Here is a 26,413-nt window from a genome sequence, read left to right as displayed (position 1 = left end):
GAGGCGATTCCTCATTGGTTAAGTGGCGGCCGTCGCGGGGCTCCAAGTGAATCTCCTATTGGCTTTCGGGAGGTCAATGCCCTCGTGGGATAGGGCATCACGAGGCGTTAGCGCCTCGAGGGAGTCAGGCGGTTTGTCATTGGCTAGGTGAGGGTGGCCAATCCTCTGGTGTAGTCCGCGCTCGAGATTGGCCCCTCCCGCGCTGTGGTGTGAGGGGTAACGGCCGCTCAGCGCCTTCCTCAGCCCGGCAGAGGAGAGCGTCGGCGGCTCCGGGCATGGGGGGGATCCCGCCGCTCAGCCGCCCCTGCGTGCCCCAGGTGCCATTATAGTCGGGGTCCGACCCTTCGCCGGCCGGCCGCCCATGGAGGTGAGGGGAAAAGGGGGCCGGGAGGAAGGAGTCAGGGAATGGATGGGGTAGGGCGGGGTAAGGGGGGAGCTGAGCTGCCGGGAGCGGGGCGGGTACTAGGTGTAGGCATGTGGGGCTGGAGGGGCAGAGCCCGAAGTGGGTCTGTGCCCCCTGGCGAGGCGGTGATACGTCCCTCATAGCGACCCTCTCACAGACAGGTTGGCCGGTGGTACCCAGGTGCCTTTGGTGGGCTTGGGTAGCTAAGGCCCCTTGCCTGCCCCAACCGTTCTCCAGCCTGGGGGGCCCAACTTGCCGGTCAGGAGATGCCATCGTCCCACGCCTGCAAGCCTCTCCCCTGTTCCCAGCCCTAGCAATGAGCTGTGGGAGAGCTGCTGCCCCACATGCAGCCACCTGCTGCTGACACAAAGTGACTTAGGGTTGGTCTGGGCCTGATTTTCCAAAGCGGTCCCCACGCACCGCTCTCACTATGATTTATGGTCAGACTGGGGGTGCTCAGGTCTTAAAAAGTCTAGTCTGATATATAACTGGCAGTGGGAGGATCACTCAGACTAGGGGATCTTCTGGCAGCATAGAGATGGTGTTGTGGTGCCTGTGCCACCCTCTTGTTGCTGTTGAAAGGGCAGTGTCTGGCTTCCTTACACCTGGCAATCTCCAGGTCCTACTTCAGCCAAATCAACCCCAAAAGGCTCCTGGGGGCTTTTGGCAGGTGGCATAATTTAGAGCTTTCAAGGTGTTCAAAAGTATGGTGGGTGAACAGCCTGGCATACAGGTGGCCCATGAGTCGGAGAGTGCAGAAGCCAGTTTTGTAATGGCCCCCTCCCTCAATCCCTCTATGCAGTCTTCATGCTTAGTCAAGGGTCTAGCCCATTAAATTAAGGGAAGGATTAATTTGGACCATTAGTATATAAAAGGGTTTTATTCTTCTTCTCAGGTGAACAATTTGCTGAAAACCACCTGGACAGAATCTGCAGGCAAATTTAGAAGAGTTAAACAAAAAGAAAAGGAGTACTTGTGGCATCTTAGAGACTAGTTAGTCTCTAAGGTGCCACAAGTACTCCTTTTCTTTTTGTGAATACAGACTAACACGGCTGTTACTCTGAAAAGAGTTAAACAGTTTGACATCAGAGTAAAATTAAAATCTTTACTTAGGTTAATGTGTAATTGTGTCTTTCTACCCCATTCTTTTTATACATAGCCTAAAGTTGCATTCAGAGGCACCAATCGCTGCTGGAGCAGCGCAGAAACCAGTGGAAGGCTAACTGATGTATTCAATAGTGTTATCATGACAGGCTCCAGCTCGTTCTATGATTGCTACAAATTACAGGTTCAGCTACTTATTTCTAAATAAATTTACATTTTACAGGCATTTGTTTTCACTAAGAAATGCCCGCAACTATTGTTAAATACAGCTGCATGGACAGCAGAGTATAAACAGTTTAGTTTTGTTTGAGTGTGTGCTTCATACTAACTCTTTATTTAAAAGGGTGGTACTCAAGTGAAGGAGTTTTTTCTTTATGGTGGCAACAATGGAAGATGACAGCTATTTTCAGTTTATATTCATTCTTCTATTCCCCTTCTTTCCCTTCCAAAAAGAAAGGGATGTAATCCGTGACCTTTCCCTTAATTGTCAAAAATATATAAAACAGAGAGAATTCCCCCCAAAAAGATACTTCAGTTTGAGAACTGTACTTTAGAATAACACACATGAGCTCCCTATTAACTCTTTTTCTGTTGTCTGATATATTAGGCCTATAATTTGTGGTGATTTAAAAGAAGCTTGGTTTATTATTACTTATTTATATAGCAGTAGTACCCAATGACCCCAGTCAAGAGCAGCTCCCCATTGCATTATGCTAGATCCACAGAGGTACTTAGGTACCCTACTGCCTCTTTAAACACTTAAATCCAACGTTCTCAGAACCACTGAGCTGCTGCCTAACCCCATATTTACCTAAAGTCCCATGGTATGTCTGAACTGCAACGTAAGCCCAAGCTCTAGCCTAACCCTCCTGTTTCTACACTGCAGTTACACTAGCCCAGAGCTGGAGGGCCCAAGCTCAAGTTAAGCTGGGACCCAGGGTCTGAGCCCTATTGCTTTGCATGGTAGATGTAGCCCTGCTTGATTCAGAACCTGGGAGTCAGCTAGAAGTATCCCATATTTCCATGGGACATCTTTCTTAGTTCTCTCTATCCCAACAATCTACCCTCCACACTGTTGCAAATGGAAACCACCCTCTGACCCCCACCTTTGCAAATGGCAGCAGCTCAGGTCAGTGCAACCCATTCTTTTCTGATCACTGATCTGCAAGCACACAGTCAGCCTCCTGAGCTTGCAATGAAGAGTGAACTGATTAAGCCTTTTGCAAAGCAAGCTGCTTCCTGATAACACGGCGGGGGGAGAAGAGAGAGAGTAAAATTTTCCCATAGTGCACCATAGTCCTAGGGATAGAGTTGTCACATTTCAGGGGGAGTGGGCACTAGGGACTCTTGGATATGGTTACTCTGGCCTGTGTGCTGCAATGTGATTGCCAGAGCCCTAGGTTTGAACATGGATTACAAAAGTCTTAACATTGGATTAAAATACAATTTAGACACTCAAGGTTAGGGTTCCCTAACATGGGTCACATGGCTTGAGTCCCACTGGCCCTGGGCTTACCTTGCAGTGTAAGTTACCACCTATAGGCAAGCTCACAGCCACTTAAATTCTGATGCAGCTCTGTAGCTAACAAACTGCACAGAGCCCTTGCTGAATCCCCAGCAGCCCTAAAGTGGGATTCTCAAATTAGGTATTCCCCACCTACCCTGTCAATGGGGCCTGATCCCATAGGTGTTCTCAGGGCATGCATAAAACTTGTTACTAAAGGCAGTCAGCTTAGGAATTTTTGGTATATCCCCATGCCTTGTGTTTAGAGCACTTACTGAGGCTGTGGGAAACATTTTTGTAAGACCCTGCTCTGCCAGATTTGGAGGAGGGAGTTGAACCCAGGTCTCCCATACCATAAGTGAGTGCCCTAGCCACCAACCTCATGGGTTTTTTGGAATGGGTCTGTCTCAGTCTCCTTTGAGCTGCTCCACTTTGTATAAATAATTCATTGATTGCACCTTTGTGAGACTGATTTGGATACTGGTTAGGGCGCTCATCTTAGATGTGGATGACCTGGGTACAAGTTCCTGCTCCAAATCAGGCAGAGTAGGGACTTGAACCCAGGTCTCCTACATAACTGCCCTAATTTCCATGCTATCTGCTATGAGAGAGTAGTTCTCTTGTTTTTCATGATAAATGTCTGGGTTTTGTCTACTAGGGTGTAGGCTGAGCTGGCTTAGGTATCGTAACTCTAGAAGAGGGTTCATAGTTGAGAATCCTGAGTGGAAATAGGTGTCTCACTCTAGCCTGTCAGTCAGATGCCTAGAGGTCCCAATCAATGGCAGTTAAGTCCCTGATATCTGACGGGGGGGCCTAGCCCCAGCCTTTCTTTTGCATTTCACTCCTGGCTAGTTTAGGTGGCTTTCTGCTAAACTTACTGTCTTCTGGGATTTCTTCCTTAGGCTCCTAACTCTCCCTATGTGTTGTATGGAGAGCCAAGGTGCCATGGGGATAGGGATTGCAATGCCTAAGTACATTTGTGGATTTAGCCTATAGTCTCTATTTCTAAGAAAACAAGTGATATACAAGGATGGAGGAAGAAATATAGCCATATATACAATTGATATATATTTGTATTTTTAAAAAATATGATGAATAGAGAATGATAAATTATCCCTATCCTGCCTCTTTATCTGTCATTAGTTGGCTGCTTCCTCATATACATCATAGCCAAAGTGGGTCTTGAGAAAAAATCAGGAGGAGGAGGATGCAATGGACATACAAGTAGCTCAGATTGAGTGTTCCATATGTACTGCGCAGTGTGGAAGAAGGCCCAGACATGTTTGTGTGGAAAGCTGACAGATGGGTAAGGTGGGTGGTGTTAATAGTGACAGAGAATGTTATGAGTGAAAAAGATGTTGGAGGAAGAATCAGGATTTCAGCTTAGCCATATTAAGTTTAAGTTAACAGCAAGACATGCAGAAGGAGATATCAGATATGTTAAGATGCAGGATTGGTTGAAGGGAAACAGGCCAGGAGTGTGAAGGTAGATCTTTGAGTCATCATCTTAAAGATGATAGTTGAAACTTTGAGTACTGATTTCAGAGTGGTAGCCGTGTTAATCTGTATCAGCAAAAATATTGAGGAGTCCTTGTGGCACCTTAGAGACTAACAAATTTATTTGGGCATAAGCTTTTGTGGGTTAGAACCCACTTCATCAGATGCATGGAGTGAAAATACAGGAGCAGGTATAAATACATGGAAGGATGGGGGTTGCTTTACCAAGTGTGAGGTCAGTCTAACAAGATAAATCAATTAAGAATAAATGGACACATCTGACATCAGGAATCATAACATTCAAAAACCAGTAGGAGAACACTTCAGTCTCTCTGGCCACTTTTAGGTCTGTTATTGAGTGACCGTTCTTCAACAAAAAAAACTTCAAAAACAGACTCCAGCATGAAGCTGGAGAACTGAAATTAATTTGCAAATTGGATACCATCAGATTAGGTCTGAATAGAGACTGGGAGTGGTTGGGTCATTACAAAACCTAAACTTAATTTCCCCAATACTAATTTCTCCCTATTGTTACTCACACCTTCTTGTCAACTGTCTGTAATGGGCCACTCTCTTACCACTTCAAAAGTTATTTTTCCTCCCTTGGTATCCTGCTGTTAATTGATTTATCTTCTTAGACTGACCTCACACTTGGTTAAGCAACCCTCCTCCTTTCATGTATTTATATCTGCTCCTGTATTTTCACCCCATGCATCTGATGAAGTGGGTTCTAACCCATGAAAGCTTATGCCAAAATAAATTTGTTTGTCTCTAAGGTGCCACAAGGATGGCTCGTTATTTTTGGGTACTGGTTTCACCTAGATAGTAAGTGTAAAGGGAAAAGAGGCTGGGGTGCCGAAGACTGAGAGTGTCACAAAGAGTGATTTAGGTGTTGGAGGACCTACCAAAGAAACAATTTGAGAAGTAGGAGAACAAGAGAGGACAGTCAAAAAAGGAAACAAAGAGCTCAAGGAGGAAGGTATGATCAAAAGCAGTAAGCAAGTCAAGAAGGGTGAAGTTAGAGTATAGCCCTTGATATTTGACCAGAAAAAGATAGAAAAATTGATGAGGGCAATTTTGGTGAACGAGAGAGGATAAAATCCAGACCTAGGGGAACCAGAATGTGGTTCCAACAGTGGTGAAGAGAGGAACTTGAGGTAAACATTATAAGTTACTCTTTATTTAGCTGTGAAGCAAGATAGTGTGGTTGGAAAAACAGGTGATTTCAAAGTTGGGGGATTTATTGTAGCTTACTCTTTTCAAATAGAAGTTCTATTTCTTTTCTAGATAGTTCTCTGCATTCTTTGGAAATATTTACACCAGCTGTCTTTTGTCTTTCAGTTAGTTCCATGCCCCCCTTAAGAATTTTGCCTAAAAGAGTCTTAGGTTCAAGATTTAAGTCATAGATTCCAAGGCTAGAAGGGACCATTGTAATCATTGTAGTCTTATTTCCTGCAAAACATGAGCCATAGAACTTTTCCAAAATAATTCCTCGAGTATATCTTTTAGAAAAACATCTAATCTTGATTTTAAAATTCAGTGATGAAGAACCTGTCACACCGCTTGGTAAATTGGTACAGAATCTCAATACTCCCTGTTAAAAATTTATGCCTTTTTCTAGTCTGAATTTGTCTAGCTTCAACTTCCAGCCATTGGATAAGGTGTGAGATCAGCTAGAGGAGTGCCTATAAACATATATAGTGTAAAGGAATATGCAGGTATTTTGGGCTCCAAAAGTAGTGTGTTTATCAAAATAAATTTTACAGAATGTTTGTGTTTTCATATATTAAGAAAATTCTGTGAAAATGTATGTTGTTTTTTTTTTAAATGTAAACACTTGTCTGCAGTGTTTACAACCAGAACATTGAAGCATCCTGCTGTTGTAGGAGAGCCATTAAACTGAAACTGACTAGGAACGAGAGTGTAACACAGTCTGTTTCCATTGTCCAGCACAATGTAGAATTAGTTATACCTGTAAAATTCTCAGGTTTAACAATTTATTAGCAAAACAGGTAAAGAACTTATCTATTGAATCCCAATAATAATAAGACTGATAGAAGGTAGTACATAGTCTTTGGGCTGGCAAAGAGTGAATTTCACTCTGCTGTGTGAAAATGTCCTGAGCTACGGTCAATGTCATTTAATTGTTCTAGAATAATTTTCTGTTATTAGTGTCCGTTTTTAAACTAATTGAACTGTTCACAACCTCACCCTTGCACCCCCCCTAGCATGAACCCAGTTACAGCATTGTACAGTGAAATAAATTACAAGTTTATATTATATTAATCCATTATTTTATTGCATTTAAAATATAGAATGAAGACAATGTAGACCTACATCAAACATACAGTTCTTCACTTTCTACATCATCAGAATATTCAACTTCTGTTGACTCTTCTCTCTTATATGCACCATGGTCTACATATGGAGATGATATTAAACAATCTGCTGTTTCTCAGATTAGTGTAAAGAACAGGTATGTTATTTTAATAAGTCATCCTGGCAGAATGAGCATCTACTTCTTAAAGGGAATATTTTTTTTGTTTGATTTAGGGTAAAACTTTCAAAGGGACTTTGTCGTACTGTCTTGAGTGGCTCACCACTGTGAGTGCCTATCTTAGCGCAGACTTTAAGAAAACAAGAGCAGACACCCCAAACTGGTGGTATATTCTATTAGATTTCACCAAGATAGTAACAAATGTGAACTGGATCACTAGACTAGTCTTACCATAGAGTCACCGACAGTCCCCTTAGACTCTCCAGCCTTTCTTGTCATCCAGACAAACTGAATTTAGTGATAATGGTCACATACATAGGTGCTGACTCCGCGGAGTACCCATGGGGAAAAAATTGATGGGTGCTCTGCACCTACCGGCAGCCAAGCTCCCCGCCCCAGCTCACCTCTTTCTCCTCCCCCGAGCAGGCCATCACATCATTTTGCAGCATAACAAGCTGTGGGAGGGAGGGGGGAAGAGGCGGGGCTGGGGAAGGAGTCCAGTAGTGGCAGGGAGGGGGCGGGGTTGGGGCAGGGACTTTAGGGAAGGGATTGGAATGGGGGCTGGGGTGGAGTCGGGGGGGGGGGCATGAGCACCCACCGGCGCCAGGAGATGTTGGGGCCTATGGTCACATAAACCAAAAATCACACCACATCAGGCTTCTCCCAGTCCCAAAGGACCAGTCACCCCCAGATCAATTGATACTCTAGATCTTACACTGGCAGCCAATTCTATAGTAAACTAACTATAGGTTTATTAGCTAAGAAAAAAGAATGAGTTATTGAGAAGTTAAAGCAGATAAAATTTAGTAACAGGTGAGTCAAAGTTTGTAAATCCAAAATGATAGCATAGATGTAGTAATCTGCCAGTTTCCCCAAAATCTTTTCAGGACTACCCAAAATAACTCTGGGGATCTCCACCTTCATGTTAAGTTATTCTGCCCTCTTAGAATCCAAACAGTCCAGAAATGGAGGATCTTCTTTTGAATCGGTACTTATAGCTTCTTCTCCAGACAACAATCTGATAAGTGTTTTTACTCACACAATGGCCACTTGCTTTGTAATTAGCATTTCCAGTTACGGTGCTTCATTAGCATTTTACAAGATTTCTTTGAGTAATTTGGTTACAGTGTTATACACAAATGCAATTGTTTGTAATAGCAAACAATAGAGTATTTCACTAGTTTTCATGAATTGAACAGCTGAATACATTCTCATACTAACATTCACTTTCATCTAGGGTTATATAATTATAGGGGTATACAAAATGTAAATGTAATTACAGGGTGTATGCAATGTAAATGTAATGGCAGACAACCGGTTACAGATAAGTGAATACAAAACATTAGCATCTCTTTTGATTAGCATTCAAGTGAATTAGTTTGAATACATACTAATACACTTAACACTTTGATATTCACCCACAAGTGAATTGGCCTGTATTGCTTTTCAAAGGTCTTAGGTGCCTAAAGATGCTGATAGGCACTAGTGGGTCATTCAAATTCAAAAGCAACTAAGCATGTTAGGTGTCTGACTCCCTTGATTTTAAAGGGAATTAGCACCTGACCTGCTTAGATGCTTTTGAACATCCCAGCAGGTGCCTATCTGCAATCCCATCAGGTTGCAGGGCTCTACTTTGAATAGTTCTAAGATCTGATACCTGTCAGACATAGCAAGAGGGCAGGTCGCCATTAGGTGGGTGAGCAGCACGGTACCTGTACAAAGGACAGCTGGAGGACGCATAGAGCAAGTGTAAGTGGTACTGGGTGTGAGCAGGAGGTGAAGGGAGAGATGTTTCAACTGCTAGCATAGGTGGTGGGTATAATAGGCCAGGGCAGGATGCCGGTTGCAGGTTGGATGGGGGAAGTTTTTGCTGCTTATTATGCTCCATGCAGGTTCCGGGGCAGCTGAGGAGGCAGTATCTGCTGTTCAGTGTCCTGGGTTCATAAGTAATCTCCTTGGACTCTAGGGAGATTATTGATGAACCCTGGAAGCATACCACCTCCTCAGCCGCCCGGAACCTGCATAGTGCATATCAAACACTCAGGTTCTTCTTCCGGAAGAGAGACGAAAGAAGAGCTTTTCCCATAAGGCGGTTTGGGGTCTGGGGAGGCATGGTGTGGCTGGGGGCTCCTCTGGCTATAGGGGGTAGGCGGGCTCAGGGCTCCAGCTGGCCCGGGGCTCCTCTGGCCAAAGAGGGGTGTCTTGGGGCTCCGGCTGCAGCAGGGATGGGGGGAGGGGGCAGAGTCGGGAGCTACCCTCCCCGAAGGAGGGCTCCACCCACAACTGCTAGGGCATGGACTACTTAAGCAGCTGAACTTGCTTAGCTACCTAAATCCAGAAGACTGTTCATAGCTGAGGATCTCGAGTGGATTGAGGCATCAACCTTTGGCTTATCAGCTATGCGCACTAGATCAGTACCTAAGCCCCTCTCCGCTCCCTGTCCCTCTCCTTCGCATTTCACTCCTGGCTATCTTACGTGTCTCCCTGCTTAGTTTGCTGGCTTCTGAGGAGCCTTTCCTTTACGTACCTAAATTAATACAATACAGTGCATGGGGTGCCTGAACACCTAGATCCGGGCTGAGAGACACTGTATTGGCAATTACACATGCAACAAAGACGGACATTGATAGACCTGTTAGTTTGGGTTTTTTTTTATGTAAAGACGGTTTGTTTTTACACGCTGAGCCCAATATTGTAAAGTGTTGAGTAAACTCAGTTCCGTTGAAGGTGTTCACAAGTTTCGGGAGCAGACCCTGTGTCAGTACACCCTATTTTTGCTCTACACAACATAGATTCATTTTGTTTACACACCAATTTTAGAATAAAGAAACATAAAGACTGTAAAATGAGTAGTATCTGGTGGCCATATTTGAGATTTTCACTGAGCCTTTTAAAGAGCGAATTCAAAGGAGGTAATTATCCTAATGTATATGATTTTTTCAGGATTCAAACGGAAAGAAATGATTATGGTAGTGAAACAGACTTATATGGACTTGTATCTAACATCTTGGAAGAACAAGATAAATCACAGCCGTATTTTGCTGAGGGGTTAGTATATTGTTGTACATGGACTACTAATCTTCCCCCCCCCCTTTGCAGAAGCATTTTCTTTCCTTTTTCCCTTGTTTGTTTCAATAGCCATTTCTGCATCTACTGGTCCTGGGGGGAAGCTTGCAACTTCTACAACCTATTTCAAACCCTACTAAAAGATGGGTGACCTTACTAAAAGCGATACGCGTTTTTGACCAGCTATTCAAATACTCCTTTTAGATTTTTCACTTGCTTTGTAGCAAGTGCTGTAAATACCAATTCCTTTTCATGGCATTCTGGAAATGGCTTATGCAAATATTATAAACTTATTCCATTGAATCCTACAGCCTTGTGCTAATTTTCTGCACCAGAATTTATTTAAATTTCAGGTTAGAATTTTATCTTTTTTTTCAGTTAAATGAAATGCTCAGAACAAGCAGGTATAATATTTTTTTCAATAAATTATTTTTCATTAATATTTGAGAAGATGGAGAAAAATCCTACCTGCAAACTGTAGAGCATAAAATATTCCTTTTAGTACTACCTATGCAGAATTTGGTTATTACCTAGCTTTCCAATTAATGCTTCATAGATATCATAATGGTCTCTTCTTCTAACCTTATTCTAAGGCCCCCATCTGAGCGCCTCACAATCTTTAAAGTATTTATCCTTGCAACAATGCTGTGAAGGAGATATTATTCCCATGTTACAGATGGGGGAACTGAGACTCAGTGAGATTAAATGACTTGCCAAAGGGCACACAGGACATCTGTGGTGGAGCAGGAAATTGAACACAGATCTCCAGAGTCTTAGACTAGCGTCTGAACCACTGCACCATCCTTCCTCTCTGATCTGCATAACACAGGCCAAAGAATTTAACCCAGTGATTCCTGCATCTAGCCCAATGATGTTTGGTTAAACCTAAGCATATCTTAGAATAAGATTCACCCTTGATTGAAAGACCTCCAAGTAAGGAAGAATTTACATAAAGTACAATTGGAAGTGGAGCTCTTCTTTCAGTGTCAATTTTGTGGTCTTCCTACATGGTTTAATGAGTTTTAGGTGTAATTCTAGTCTTTAATCTGTAAAGTAATAAGCAGACTTAGAATCATAGAATATCAGGGTTGGAAAGGACATCAGGAGGTCATCTAGTCCAACCCCTTGCTCAAAGCAGGACCAATCCCCAATTAAATCATCCCAGCCAGGGCTTTGTCAAGCCTGACCTTAAACTTCTAAGGAAGGAGATTCTACCACTTCCCTAGGTAACGCATTCCAGTGTTTCACCACCCTCCTAGTGAAAAAATTTTTGCTAATATCCAACCTAAACCTCCCCCACTGCAACTTGAGACCATTACTCCTTGTCCTGTCATCTTCTACCACTGAGAATAGTCTAGAACCATCCTCTTTGGAACCACCTCTCGTGTAGTTGAAAGCAGCTATCAAATCCCTCCTCATTCTTCTCTTCCGCAGAATAAACAATCCCAGTTCCCTCAGCCTCTCCTCATAAGTCATGTGTTCCAGACCCCTAATCATTTTTGTTGCCCTTCGCTGGACTCTCTCCATTTTTTCCACATCCTTCTTCTAGTGTGGGGCCCAAAACTGGACCCGGTACTCCAGGTGAGGCCTCACCAATGTCAAATAGAGGGGAACGATCATATCCCTCGATCTGCTGGCTATGCCCCTACTTATACATCCCAAAATGCCATTGGCCTTCTTGGCAACAAGGGCACACTGCTGATTCATATCCAGCTTCTCGTCCACTGTCACCCCTAGGTCCTTTTCTGCAGAACTGCTGCCTAGCCATTCGGTCCCTAGTCTGTAGCGGTGCATTGGATTCTTCCGTCCTAAGTGCAGGACCCTACACTAGTCCTTGTTGAACCTCATCAGATTTCTTTTGGCCCAATCCTCCAATTTGTCTAGGTCTCTTTGTATCCTATCCCTACCTGCCACCGTATCTACCACTCCTCCTAGTTTAGTATCATCCGCAAATTTGCTGAGAGTGCAATCCACACCATCCTTCAGATCATTTATGAAGATATTGAACAAAACCGGCCCCAGGACCGACCCTTGGGGCACTCCACTTGATACCGGCTGCCAACTAGACATGGAGCCATTGATCACTACCCGTTGAGCCCCACAATCTAGCCAACTTTCTACCCACCTTATAGTGCATTCATCCAGCCCATACTTCTTTAACTTGCTGGCAAGAATACTGTGGGAGACCGTGTCAAAAGCTTTGCTAAAGTCAAGAAACAATACATCCACTGCTTTCCCTTCATCCACAGAACCAGTAATCTCATCATAGAAGGTGATTAGATTGGTCAGGCATGACCTTCCCTTGGTGAATCCATGCTGACTGTTCCTGATCACTTTCCTCTCGTGTAAGTGCTTTAGGATTGATTGCTTGAGGACCTACTCCATGATTTTTCCGGGGACTGAGGTGAGGCTGACTGGCCTGTAGTTCCCAGGATCCTCCTCCTTCCCTTTTTTAAAGATTGGCACTACATTAACCTTTTTCCAGTCGTCCGGGACTTCCCCCGATTGCCACGAGATTTCAAAGATAATGGCCAATGGCTCTGCAATCACAGCCGCCAACTCCTTTAGCACTCTCGGAGGCAGCGCATCCGGTCCCATGGACTTGTGCACGTCCAGCTTTTCTAAATAGTCCCCAACCACTTCTTTCTCCACAGAGGGCTGGCCACGTACTCCCCATGCTGTGTTGCCCAGCGCAGCAGTCTGGGAGCTGACCTTGTTAGTGAAGACAGAGGCAAAAAAAGCATTGAGTACATTAGCTTTTCGCACATCCTCTGTCACTAGGTTGCCTCCCTCATTCAGTAAGGGGCCCACACTTTCCTTGGCTTTCTTCTTGTTGCCAACATACCTGAAGAAACCCTTCTTGTTACTCTTAACATCTCTTGCTAGCTGCAGCTCCAGGTGCGATTTGGCCCTCCTGATTTCATTCCTACATGCCCGAGCAATATTTTTATACTCTTCCCTGGTCATTTGTCCAATCTTCCACTTCTTGTAAGCTTCTTTTTTGTGTTTAAGATCTGCAAGGATTTCACCGTTAAGCCAAGCTGGTCGCCTGCCATATTTACTATTCTTTCGACACATCGGGATGGTTTGTCCCTGTAACCTCAATAGGGATTCCTTGAAATACAGCCAGCTCTCCTGGACTCCTTTCCCCCTCATGTTATTCCCCCAGGGGATCCTACCCATCAGTTCCGTGAGGGAGTCGAAGTCTGCTTTCCTGAAGTCCAGGGTCCGTATTCTGCTGCTTATCTTTCTTCCCTATGTCAGGATCCTGAACTTGACCAACTCATGGTCACTGCCTCCCAGATTCCCATCCACTTTTGCTTCCCCTACTAATTCTTCCCGGTTTGTGAGCAGCAGGTCAAGAAAAGCTCTCCCCCTAGTTGGCTCCTCCAGCACTTGCACCAGGAAATTGTCCTCTGCATTTTCCAAAATCTTCCTGGATTGTTCGTGCACCGCTGTAGTGCTCTCCCAGCAGATATCAGGATGATTAAAGTTGCCCATGAGAACCAGGACGTGCAATCTAGTAGCTTCTGCAAGTTGCCAGAAGAAAGCCTCGTCCATCTCATCCCCCTGGTCCGGTGGTCTATAGCAGACTCCCACCACTACATCACTCTTGTTGCTCACACTTCTAAACTTAATCCAGAGACACTCAGGTTTTTCATACCGGAGCTCTGAGCAGTCATACTGCTCCCTTACATACAGTGTTACTCCCCCACCTTTTCTGCCCTGCCTGTCCTTCCTGAATAGTCTATAACCATCCATGACAATACTCCAGTCATGTGAGTTATCCCACCAAGTCTCTGTTATTCCAATCATGTCATAATTCCCTGACATCACCAGGACCTCCCGTTCTCCCTGCTTGTTTCCAAGGCTTTGTGCATTTGTATATAGGCACTTGAGATAACGTGCTGATCGCCCCTCATTCTCAGTATGAGGTAGGAGCCCTCCCCTCCCAGACGTTCCTGCCTGTGCTTCCTCCCGGTGTCCCGCTTGCCCACTTACCTCAGGGCTTTGGTCTCCTTCCCCCGGTGAACCTAGTTTAAAGCCCTCCTCACTAGGTTAGCCAGGCTGCTCGCAAAGATGCTCTTCCCTCTCTTCGTTAGGTGGAGCCCGTCTCTGCCCAGCACTCCTCCTTCATGGAACACCATCCCATGGTCAAAGAATCCAAAGCCTTCTCTCCAACACCACCTGCGTAGCCATTCGTTGACTTCCACGATTCGACGGTCCCTAGCCCGGCCTTTTCCTTCGACGGGGACGATGGACAAGAACACCACTTGCGCCTCAAGTCTTCATTTTTTTTCTATATGTGTTACTCCACATAAGCAGCCAAAGTTAGTGTGCTGGCACATTCAGATTCCTTCATTTATGCTCAGTGGTTTGATTTGCCTATAGGACATAGCGACGTAATGTAAAGTACAAGCACTCCTGAAGATATAATCAAGATGGTACAGAGAAGCCTTATGTTCTGAGTACTGAAAGATGGATTTGGGGGTATTGTGGTGGTTTGGGTGTTATTTTGCAAGTTAAAATAAATACAATGGTCATAGAGTATCAGGATCTTTTAGTACTTTATTTCCATTTGAACAGCGTCAGATGGTAAATCTTTCTCCAGTGTGATATATGTATATATTGCTGCATTGACACAACCTAGCACTTTGAGGGAATTGTGCACCAGTTGGAAGCAGCCCTTCAGTTTAAAGGGAATGTTGAGTAGATGATAAAAGAATGATAGTGGTTATGATAATATATTGGGATATAGAATGTATAAAATATGGGGGAAATGGTGGGATCTAAGAGAAGAGAGATCTTCTATCTCTTTCCCCTGCTCCTTGGGAGGAATACAGAGGACAGAATTGTAAATACATGATGTTTACTTCTTCTAGGACCTGCTCCTCAAATTTAAAGTCAGTATGGCCTGTGAACACAACCAGATTTGCGGACCACCATGACCTGTTGTCAGAATCAAAAAGGCCTGTAGTTGCAGCCATCTCTCAACAGGTTTTTTATAGTGGTGAATCCGTATCTGCTGCTGAAAAAACGTGCTTGCACAGTGGCAATCTCGCATCACAACAGAAAATAGATGAACTTTATCATGGGTTTACTAGCATGGACCTTGAAGAGCAATGGTTGTACCCTTCTAGAAATGATCATGGCAGCTGTTACAACATGCAGACCAATGAGAATGCTAAAACACCTCCATTACAAAGCTATTCATATATCAAAAACTCTTTTATACCACAAACTGGTTTTTCAGAAGTAATAAAAGAATCAGGAGCAGATATTTATTCATATGGAAGAGATAAAGTGTGTTCCAAAGGACCTGAAGTACAGTTGCATCAAAAGCGGGCAGAAATGTTTCTTCCACAAATTAACAGATACAGTGAAACTGCAGATTATTGTAGATACCCAGAATATTCTCATCCCAGTAAAGCAAAGCACAATAAGAGTACAAACTTCAGTGTCCAAGATAGTAAAAAATTAACAAATGGAATACCTGAAGCACCAGCTGTAGATACAGATACCTACACTAAACTATTTCAAGTTAAGCCAGCAATTCAGAAAAAAATTGAAGATACAATTCCAGATCAGCAGAACTTTACATTTTCTAAAACTTCAGGACTCTTGTCAGAAAAGCAATTTGCAAATGAACCTTCATTTATCACTGACTTTGGGTTAAAATCTGAGTATGGACTAAAATCTCATGCAGCTTGTCCAGGGACTAGTGATTTTGCAAATGCCACGGAAAAACAGCTCTTTCCCAAATCTGATCCCCAGAATTCTGAATATTTTAAATCCCTGACTTTATTATCAAACTCAGCAACCACTTCAGCAGGCACTAGTGCAAGGCCAACTTGGATGAATATTCAAACTAAAAACAATACTTCTGTCCTGTACCAGAATCCAAGCACCTTGATGAAGTTGAGTAACCATCTGTCTGCTACTCCAAAAGGTTCCAATAATTCTAATGATTTTTCTCAATTGTCATCTTCAAATTTAACTTTAAATAGTAACTTGTTTCAGAAATTCTGCCAAGAAAATCCTTCAGCATTTTCTAGTTTTGATTTTGGTTATAACACTGCAGAACGAATTCAGCCTGCTAATCGTATGGAAGGACTAACTAAGGTTGGAGAAGAGAGTCTCTTTGAATCAATTACTGATAAAAAAATTAAGCAGTCAAACGGTTTTTGTGAGAACTATTCAGCTCAACAATATGGGATCACTGAAAATTTGAACAAACACAACTTCCAAGCTAAGCCACAAAGTGGACATTATGATCCTGAGGAAGGACAAAAACATTTAGATGGATTGCCACAGAACACATACCAGGATCTGTTGGAATCTCATGGTCACTTTAATAGCCACAGACAGGGAAGTGGAGATAGTAATATTGTCAGTAGCCGTGTAAATCGCACACAGGCTTCCTGCTTTTCAAACAATTATATGATGGGCGATTTAAGACACAATCATAACTTTCAACAACTTGGTTCAAATGGCTTTCCATTGCGATCCACACATCCATTTGGCCATTCAGTTGTTCCACTGATGGATTCCTATGATTTGTTTTCTTATGATGATTTAAGTCATTTATATCCTTATTTTAATGATATGATGTATGGTGATGGTTCTTTCTCTGGTTTTGTACCAACATTTGGCTTTCAAAGACCAATTAAAACTCGTAGTGGGCCTGCCAGTGAACTTCATATTAGACTGGAAGAATGTTATGAACAATGGAGAGCGTTGGAAAAGGAAAGAAAAAAGGTAATAATAACTATGACATGACTATCTCTGTCTTCTGTAGATAGCAAGTTTAAATCTAGACAGTTAATGTGTTAAGGTTTGAAAGTGATGAAGTCCTAAAATGGGGATTTAGGGAGAAAATTAGCTTTTTCTGTAAATTTAGCTTTTTCCTGAAAACAGGAAATAAGAAGTGAAATCTTGATATCTGTGATTATGTATGTTGGCTGCAGCTCCATAGTTAAGCTTGAATTGAGTTTTGCACTTAAACCAGGGTTCAACTTCTCTTATATTATATTTTTCATATATATCTTCACCAAAACTGCAGCACTTACTGTTTTGAGTGTACAATGAATTTCCAGAGAATTGACAAGTATTTCCATTAATTGGGTTAGGAGTTAATTTTAAAATGGATCCTTTAAGAAATTTAACAACTGGTGTCAGACTTTTTTTTTTTAATTCCCTAACAATCTTTATAATGGAATAGCAGACTTTTCAAACTTCTCTTCCAGTTAAACTCACTGGAATCTGGGGCATAGGCTGTATTTGAGGACTTATTTAGGATTAGAAGTAACTTTTTTTTGTCATTTTTCATAAATAAAATTTTGCCCTTTAAGAAAGGCTGAAGAATAACGTTCTTCTACAGAGAATTCCAGAAAAATCTGCCTTCTTTCTAAGGTATGTTTACACAGCATTTAGCTGTGCAGACAGCACTTTTAAGTTATGGCTCAGGCTGGAGCTCGGGCTCTGAAGCCCAGCCTAGGCAGGGGGCTGGGCTTCAGAGCCTGAGCTCCAGCCTGAGCCATAACTTAAAAGTGCTGTCTGCACAGCTGTTTTTAGAGCGCTAATGCAAGCCCCGTAGCCTGAACCTGCCGACATGAGCTAGGAGGCTCACCCTTGCGTGCTCCAAAACGTTGTGTAGACATTCCCATAATGGCTGCCATTTCCGGTGGTTCTCAGTGGGATTAAAGCCACAGGCTGTCTCTAGAAAAAACAGTTAAACTTGTGTGATAAGCTTTCGTAAGCTAAACCCACTTCTTCAGATGCATGGAGTGAAAAATACAGTGGGCAGGGGGGTGTGTGTGTGTGTGTATTACAGCACATGGAAAGGATGGGAGTTGCCTTACCAAGTCGGTCAGTGCTAACGGGGCTAGTTCAGTCAAGGTGGAAGTGGCCCATTCCCAACAGTTGACAAGAAGGGGTGAGTATCAACAGAGGAAAATTATTTTTTGTAGTGACCCAGCCACTCCAAGTCTTTATTCAGGCATAATTTGATGGTGTCAAGTTTGCAAATTAATTCCAGTTCTACAGTTTCTCGTTGAAGTTTTTTTGTTGAAGAATGGCCACTTTTAAGTCTGTTGAGTATCCAGGGAGATTGAAGTGCTCTCCTACTGGTTTTTGAATGTTACTATTCAGACAGGGTTTTAGCCCACAAAAGTTTATGCCCAATGAATTTGTTAGTCTCTAAGGTGCCACAAGGACTCCTCATTGTTTTTGCTGATACAGACTAACACGGCTACCCCTCTGAAACCTCTCAGTTAAACTCGTTCCTCTTCACCATCTGACACCATAGGGAGCTGCCATCTTCCATTAGGGAAGTTTAGCTAATGGGAAACAATGGGCCTCTGGCCATGTTGAAAGAGCAGTTCTTCCTGAGTTTTTTGTGAGGAAACTCCAGTCTCTGTTGAAAGAAAAGAACTTACGAAAAATATTGATAAAAATTACCATTAATCCCAAACACTTATTTTCAAAATCTCATTGTTGCACCACATTTGCTAAAGAGCAGGAGGGAGGAAGAACTAGTGGTTTTGTGTGTGTGTGTGTGTGTGTGTGTGTGTGTGTGAGAGAGACAGACAGACAAAGGGAGCAGTGTGTCTGTGCATGTGTGGTGAGGGAATGCTGAAAGTGCAGGAGGAAGAGGGAAACTAAGTTTTTGTGTGTCTGCAGAGCAGTGTAGAGAGGCTCCGGGGAGGGGTGGGAATTTGGAGAACAGGCAGAAGCGGTAAATTGGGGTGTATACGCTCAGGCTGCGTTGGTGAAACAAAGCAATTGTAAACCTAGCTTATCTGGCCAGTATGCTGTGGCTGCTTTGTGCTGCTCCAGAGAGGCATAAAATGGCCACAGTATATTGGTGAATCTGGTCATTAAAAGTTAAACCAAAAAAAACTTGGTTTGAAAAATTTCATATTTTCAAATCATTAAAATCGCATGGTAATGTTCTCCCTGAGTGTTTTGTTTAATATTCATATATGAAATTTTGAAATAAAAAATAAGGAAATTCCAGACCAAAACTGTTAAAATGGAATTAAGGTTGAGATGCATACAATTAATTCAACATAAAGTACATTGCAGGGATGGTGTTATCCAAAAAACTATTGTTAACCCAGGAAATTTGAGGTAAAGTTTAAACTTGAAAAAATCCAAACAGGAAATGCAGTTAGGGCACCCAATAATCTTTATTCTGTCCTATTGTGACACCATTAATTTAATCTGGGACCACAAACATTAACATGTCTTAATCCTACAGTTATTGCATGGTGCCTCTACAAGGAAGAGTTAAAGTGCTCTAATTCTGCACTTTTGTACCTTAAATTTAGGTTTCTTACAAGTTTAACCTTACTTCTTGAATTTCTTTGTTAACAACACTTGATTTGGGGATCATTGCAACACCCCTGTAATGTATTTTATCTGAAATTACTGATATGTACTCTAACCATAGCTCTATCTTGAAGTAGTTATTTTGTCTGGAAATTAATTTAATCAATATTAAAATATGCATGTATCAGCCCAATCCATTTTATCAAAAGAAAGTGCAGTTATGAAAATGGGTTCTTGATACTGCGATGCATACTGTTGGCAAAACTAGTGTCCAGTGCTCATAGTTTGAGGATACAAATTTTACAGTGAGGGCTAGATCCACAAAGGGATTTTGACATCTAAGTCCAAAATTTAAATCCTCAAAACCCAGCTTAGCTGCTGCCTAACTCTGTAGGTGCCTACGTTTCTGCCAGTAAAGTCCCCCTGGCACTTAAATATTGGGATAGAGAATGACTACAGCCCAGTGTTCAGGGCGGTCATCTGGGAGACCCAGATTCCAGTCCGTGCTCCTATGAATATTTAAAGCTGTTCCACATTGTATAAAATACTTGAGAGATTGAGAGGGCTCAGAATATCCTATAGTTTGGTGGTCAGGGCACTCTCACTTAGGCGGTGGAAGACCTGGGTTCAAGTTCAAATTTTGGAATTAAACAGAGTGGGGGCTTGAACCTGGGTTTCCAACATTCTGGAGGAGTGTCCTAAGTACTAGATTATAAGAGGGGGCATGACAACAATCCCCTTCTCTTCCTCACTCCTTTTGGGGAAAAGCAAACTCGGGAGATAATTAGGTAACTACCCTAGAGTTAGGTACCTAACTCCCTTGAGGGGGAGGGCTTAGACCCCACCCCTCTCCTTGGCATTTCCTGCTGGCTAGTTTAGGCAGCTCTCCAATCAGCTTGCTGGCTTCTGTGAATCCCATTCTTAGGGATTTAACTCCCCACGCATGTTCAGGAGTCTGGGTGTCTGACTCAGAGCTATGGATTCCTCAAGGCAACAGGGCACCTAAATGTTAGAGATTGCAATCCTGAGTCCTTTTTGTGGAGCTAGCCCTAAATAGTTAGTTTAAATACAGTCATTCTAGAAACTCCTTTGAAGTGAATGGGCAGCTTATTCCCTTTAAATGACAGAGGATTGCCAAATCCACTTTGGGAGCTAGTGATCCGGTGTTAAGTGTCTGCTTATTGAGCAGACTGAGTGCGAGCCCAAACTAGCAATTTTCAAGCCACATGATTTCTACAACTATATCCATTTCAGCATCTACTTTTTTTTTTTTTTAAGAATTTTTAGGAAAAAAGCTTCCTAGGGGAAAGAGTTTATTATTGTTCCCTACAAGAATAATTAGACAACACACTTCATTAACATCACAAGACAACTAAGTCATATTTTTTCTCAGACTGAATCTGCTCTTGCCAAGAACTACCCAGGGAAAAAGGTTTCCAGTACTAACAACACTCCAATTCCAAGGCTGACATCAAATCCATCGAGAGTTGATCGCTTAATTGTGGATCAGCTACGTGAACAAGCCAGAGTGAGTTGACTAGTAGTAATGGCATAAAATTATGTTAGATTACTTTATATACTTGTCATAAGTGGTAGTCCTCATGAAACATGTATTCTTTACAATTAAGTAAAGTTAGGATATCTTGAAATAAACTACAAAACTCGTAAATATATAAACTTAAGAAGTGGCAGCACGTCTGTTCTCCTGTACCTTTGAATTATTACTATGGAATGGTTCCCACTGTCCCTAGCAATTGATTTTATTTTACTCTTTGTGTGAAGGTGTTCTGCCCCAGTTCCTTACATTACATCTACCTGCCTCACAGGTATGTTATGTCCTAGTTTTTGACTCTCCCACCACCCGCTTACCACTGTAAGTTCTGTCACCTGTATGAATCCCTTTCGTAATGTTGGGTCACTTCAGATTCATCATTACAAAAAAGTCCAAATCCTTTAATATCTAGCATAATTTAGATTATCCTGGCTGGGATGGTTTAGTTGGCGATTGGTCGTGCTTTGAGTAGGGGTTTGGACTAGATGACCTCCTGAGGTCCCTCCCGACCCTGATGTCCTATGATTCTTCAGGGTTGGTATCATTGCCCTGTACTATATCCTTTCCCAAAGACGGCCAATGTAGCACACAGCATTCCAATTTAAATCTAAATCCTACTGGAATGGTATTGTCTTTTTCATACTTTATTCTGCTAATGAAACTTAGTATTGTTTACTGTTTTTACTGCTGTTATGTAATGGGATTATTAGAAAATGTTAATGGAATAGATACTGTCATAGTCAAATGATCTCCTTTTCTTCATTTCAAGAAGTAAAACTGATTTTAAAATGTACTATCACCATTTTACAGTTTCATACCCCAGAATGTTTTAAAGTAGTACAACTCAATTCACCTGACATAACACTGTAGTTTCCAGTCGGGTGGAACATGATGTATCCATTTATAGACCGATTTACGGCCCAACTGCCCAACAATTTGGGATATGAAGGGAATTAAGTAGAGGAGAAGCATAGGTGGACCGCATGTAAATGCCCGGTTTAGGATTTTGCTAGAACACCAGGATCAATAAGTAGAAGTCAGCCATCCTACAGTCTGGTTGGGTTGCTTATGTTTCGTTTAGTAGGATCACTTCTTGTTTTGAACTGCAAAAAGTCATTAGAAAATAAGCTCAAATACTTAAAATAACACACTGCTTGGTGCTTACAGGTTTTATATATGTGTACACAATGGTTAAAAATATAGTGGTTGTGATGGAATAAGGGATAAGAACATTTTTTAGAGAGTTGGGGGGCTGAAAAATCATTGAATTGAATAAGAATAATAGATGCTGAATGGATAGGCAGGTTTTCTGTGGCTGGTGAGTGGACGGATTGAAGCAGGGGCATCGGAAGCTTCCTAACAATGGGGGGCCACCAGTGCCCAACTGTAGCCCCAGCACCGTCCAAGGCCCTGTCCTTGTGCTGCCTCGAGGCCCTGCACCTTCTCCCTGAGCCCTCACACTGCCCCTTCCCCCAAGATCCTGCCTCCTCCCCCCCGCCCCCATGGCTCGTCCTTATGGCCAGTAAAAAGTGGGGGGACCATGGCCCCCTGGCCCTCGCTGTTCTGGTGCCTCTGGATTGAACATAGCTGAGAATTGAGGGCAAGCAGTTTATAATTTTAAAAATAAAATGCAGAGAATTGATAGTGACTGGCTGGAAGGGACTGCTGGCGATGGTTTCTGTAGGTTTTTGTTTGTTTTTTTAAATTAAGAAGTATGCTTCCCCCATTCCCTTACCATTATGTGTTCTTGTCTTTTTTAGATTGAGCATTCTTGGGGTAGGGACCATAACTCCTGTATTTGGAAAACACTTAACATATAATAGGTGCTACCAAAATTGAAATAATAAAGGAAGGGTACTGGCTTTTTTTATTTTAATTTTATTTTATTTATATTTTTTTAAAAGGAGAATGCTATTTACACTCAGTCTTGCTCATTGGTGATAGGAAAACACATAATTGATAGTTTTGTAAAACTCTATAAAACCGAAGTGTGGTAAGGAGCTTCTTCCACAGCTGAGGGATTTTTCCAGCTTTGTTCCACATTTCAAAGGTGGACCTAGGAGAGAAAATGTTTGAGATTTTCAAAAACAGTACAGTTTTAGAACGCTTATCTCTTCAATTACTAATGGAAGAAGAATTGCTAAATAGTCCACACTGACCTGAAAATCTCAACCATTGCATTTAGCAAAGCATTTCAATTGTTTTTAAACAAATTTCAGCCTTGACACTTTACTAACATGGTTCTTAGTCTTAAAGTATGTCTTCTCAGCTAGAGAAGTAAGTTCTCAGGGAAGCTGTAGGGCCACAAGTGTGCTTAACAGGAGGAGCTGGCATTCACCTTGAGGGGTAGGGGGAAATCCAAGCTTGTGTCCGCTCCAAAGTGTGGAATGAAGGCAAAGGCTAAGATTTTCAAAAGTGACTGGTAATTTTTTGGGTGCCTGATTGAGACACTGTCTGAAAATCAGTCCCTTTTTAAAGGTATTCCAAGTTGAGTACACAAACATTGAGGCACCCAAAATCACTAGTTAATTTTGAAAATCTTGGCAGAAAAGCCCATGAGTATTGTTTTTTTTTACTATCCCCAAACCAAGCACTGTTTGGCTTCTTGTTTGGAGAAAATAAAATTACAGGTAAGGATTTTACCTATTTCCAAAGCATACCATTTTGTAGCAGGATGATATTCATCTCTATTCTACTTCAGTTTAATTTTCACTTAAGTCTAGATGAAGACAACATGATCTATAACAGATATAAAATGTTCATTAGGTCGTGACTTTACTTGGAAAAATGGAACGTCTTCGCAGTTCTCCCCTTCATGCTAATATCTCCACTGCTCTTGATAAACATCTGGAGGTAATTCATATAGTGCAGTCACGTAGGAAGGATGAAATTGTAAATGCTTCAAATCGGCAAAGGCAAGGAGCTCCGAGATGCCAAGATGACAGAGGTATAAATGTCCTTCTACAGTCTCCTGTTGTAGCAGAATAAGCCTAAATCTATCATAATTCCATAATAGGAAATAGTGCTTTATTTTATTTTTTAATTTTTATTGAGAGACTTTGATTTGAGTTTTTGACTCAGGAAATATGGCAGAATTTTTCAATGGTTTAAACTGATTCCTTTTAGCTAGGAATGTAGAGTAAAATTTTTTGAACAGTAGGTAAATGTAATCAATTTATAAGAGGTCAGCAGGAGGTAGATATAAGTAGCAAGTTTATGCAGCTAAGCAAGAGGTTTCTATATTGAACTTATCACTCTAGTACCAGAGGCCCAGTTTCAAAGATATTTAGGCATCAGGAGTTAGGTGCCAAAGTACCTTTGAGGATCTGGGTCTAAGTGCCTAAAATCATTTGTGCCACTCCCACTTGCTGATTTAAGGCGCTATATTGATAGACTCAAAAGGGAGTTTCAACCCATCCTCATAGGGCAGCAATACAGGGTTCTGAGTGTTCCTCAGGAGTTCATCTAATCTCAGGTTTTTAAGGTCAGGCTTGACAAAGCCCTGGCTGGGATGATTTAACTGGGAATTGGTCCTGCTTTGAGCAGGGGGTTGGACTAGATGACCTTCTGGGGTCCCTTCCAACCCTGATATTCTATGATTCAGTGAAAAAAATTTCTCATGGTGTCTAATATTAACAATATTTAGTGGATGTGTAATACCTTTTTCTTCCCCACAGATGTTTTTGCTCTCGCTTTGGCAATTAAAGAGATGAGTATAGCAACACGCAAAGCACGTACTACCCTTTGGTGTGCACTTCAGATGACCTTGCCAAAAACTACCACTATAGCTGGACAAGTAGATGTGGAGAAAGCTTTTCAGGAGATGGTACAGTCTGAAGATAAAGCATGTGAAAATATGAACAGCAGCAACCTCTTGAACCAGAGAGGTGAAACAAACAAACACTAATTAAATGTTCACCCATGCAAGAGTAAAATTTGCAGTGTGGATCTGGCAAGACACAGTATACTGTGACTATTTTAAACGAACTCTTAAAGCTTGAGAAATTAATTGATTTTCTTCCAAATTTAAAGTTAATACCTGAATGAAGCAAGTTCAGCTTCTCAAAAAAAAAAAAAAAAAAAAAAAGGTCCAATTTCTAACTAATTGGAGACAAACCCACTGAACTAACAGGTTATACTAGCAGCTTCAGCAATACATTATCTAGTCAGATTTGTTCCTTTAAGTAATATGATTATTTTTAGCTGCCACTCTGCAGTGCAGGTAAGCACCAGTGTGAAATTCTTCTAAGTGATAAGTTTCATTTAGGTTTGCCTTAATAAACATGTTTTCAAATAATGAATCTCAGTGACTGTAACCCACCATAGGCTGCAGTCTAGTAACCGACAAGTTTTGATTGTGATGTAAAAAGGTTTTCCTTATCAAACTAATACCTGGAAACAGGAGGAAAGCAATGCTAAACATACCCAGTATTAATGTAAAAATTAAATATTTAAAATATTGACATATTTATGAATTTGAAATTTTAGAATCTAAATTTATGAAAGGAAATGCACCAGATTCTCCTAAATTAGTGATATTATAAAACTGCCATTGTGAAACCATGCAATGTAGTGAAGGTAAAACTTGTTCAAATCATTTGTGCATATTCTTTAAAAAAATTATATCTCTGTTTTAAAATATTTAAGTGTAATCAAAACATTACATTTACACAATCTAAATCTTAAAAAGCTGCAAAGTAGCTGAAATAATGAGTATTGTTCTTATACCCTTGGCTTAATACTTTTAAAGAGGGTATCACGAGGTTCTGAAATGTATTTTTTTTTTTAAAGTTACTCTTTAGCTAGTTTGGTTTGAGATTGGTTAGCATATATTTTGTTAAATTTATTAGTTTTGCTTCTGTATTTTTGAAAGCTATTGAATGCTTGGCTTTTTCTGTGTTTCTTATCTCTTAATATCTTTGTATTGAATGTGAATAATTTATTCCTTAATATGAAATGTTGATATTATGTGGCTCAGGAGATCTTGGGTTTTAACAATTCTAGCATGAAGTTAAACTATAATGTGTGGATTAAATTTATTGAGCTATCCTTGGCTAGATTCACTGATACTTTAAATATCGGTGTTCTTCTTAGTTTTAGAAATCCTCGTATGCAAAAAGTGTAATCACACCACATAAATTGTCTTTGGATGACGTGAGAGAGAAACTGATTGAGAACGCAGGATAGACTGTAGTAGAACTATTTTGATCATTGATATGACTTACAGTACTGCCAAAATTAATTGCATAGGGGCAGCAAAATAAAATACAACATCATACCACAGTAGTCACTGCACAAAGACTGGTTAAGTTTGACGTAAGACATGTTGGATGTTATGAAAACAAATATTGTACTGAATTTAGTCTGGTAAGAAATAAAGTAGCTTTAGTTGAAAAGTGTTGTTTTACTCTGCATATGCATATTTGAATATGTTTTAGCGAATTAGACTCTTTATGT

General features: G+C 41.5%; 1 protein-coding gene across 2 annotated transcripts; it reads left to right on the top strand.

Annotated features, from left to right (window-relative positions):
• Positions 1-215: 215 nt before the first annotated feature.
• Positions 216-26,352, top strand: MEIOC (meiosis specific with coiled-coil domain). 2 transcript variants are annotated; one of them, XM_073326058.1, is made up of 8 exons: positions 216-367; positions 1,563-1,691; positions 6,824-6,984; positions 9,949-10,053; positions 16,734-16,830; positions 20,798-20,932; positions 23,723-23,903; positions 24,634-26,352. In XM_073326058.1, the coding sequence occupies exons 1-8, from the start codon at positions 362-364 to the stop codon at positions 24,861-24,863; spliced, it is 1,044 nt and encodes a 347-aa protein (XP_073182159.1). In that variant the 5' UTR covers positions 216-361; the 3' UTR covers positions 24,864-26,352. The 2 variants fall into 2 exon arrangements, with proteins under 2 accessions (XP_073182159.1, XP_073182158.1); XM_073326057.1 differs by having other exon boundaries at positions 14,955-16,830.
• Positions 26,353-26,413: the final 61 nt, after the last annotated feature.

This window comes from Lepidochelys kempii, chromosome 27, assembly GCF_965140285.1.
Source record: "Lepidochelys kempii isolate rLepKem1 chromosome 27, rLepKem1.hap1, whole genome shotgun sequence".
NCBI lineage: Eukaryota > Metazoa > Chordata > Testudines > Cheloniidae > Lepidochelys > Lepidochelys kempii.
The sequence above is the reverse complement of the archived record's forward strand: the minus strand, read 5'-3'. Positions and strand labels throughout refer to the sequence as shown.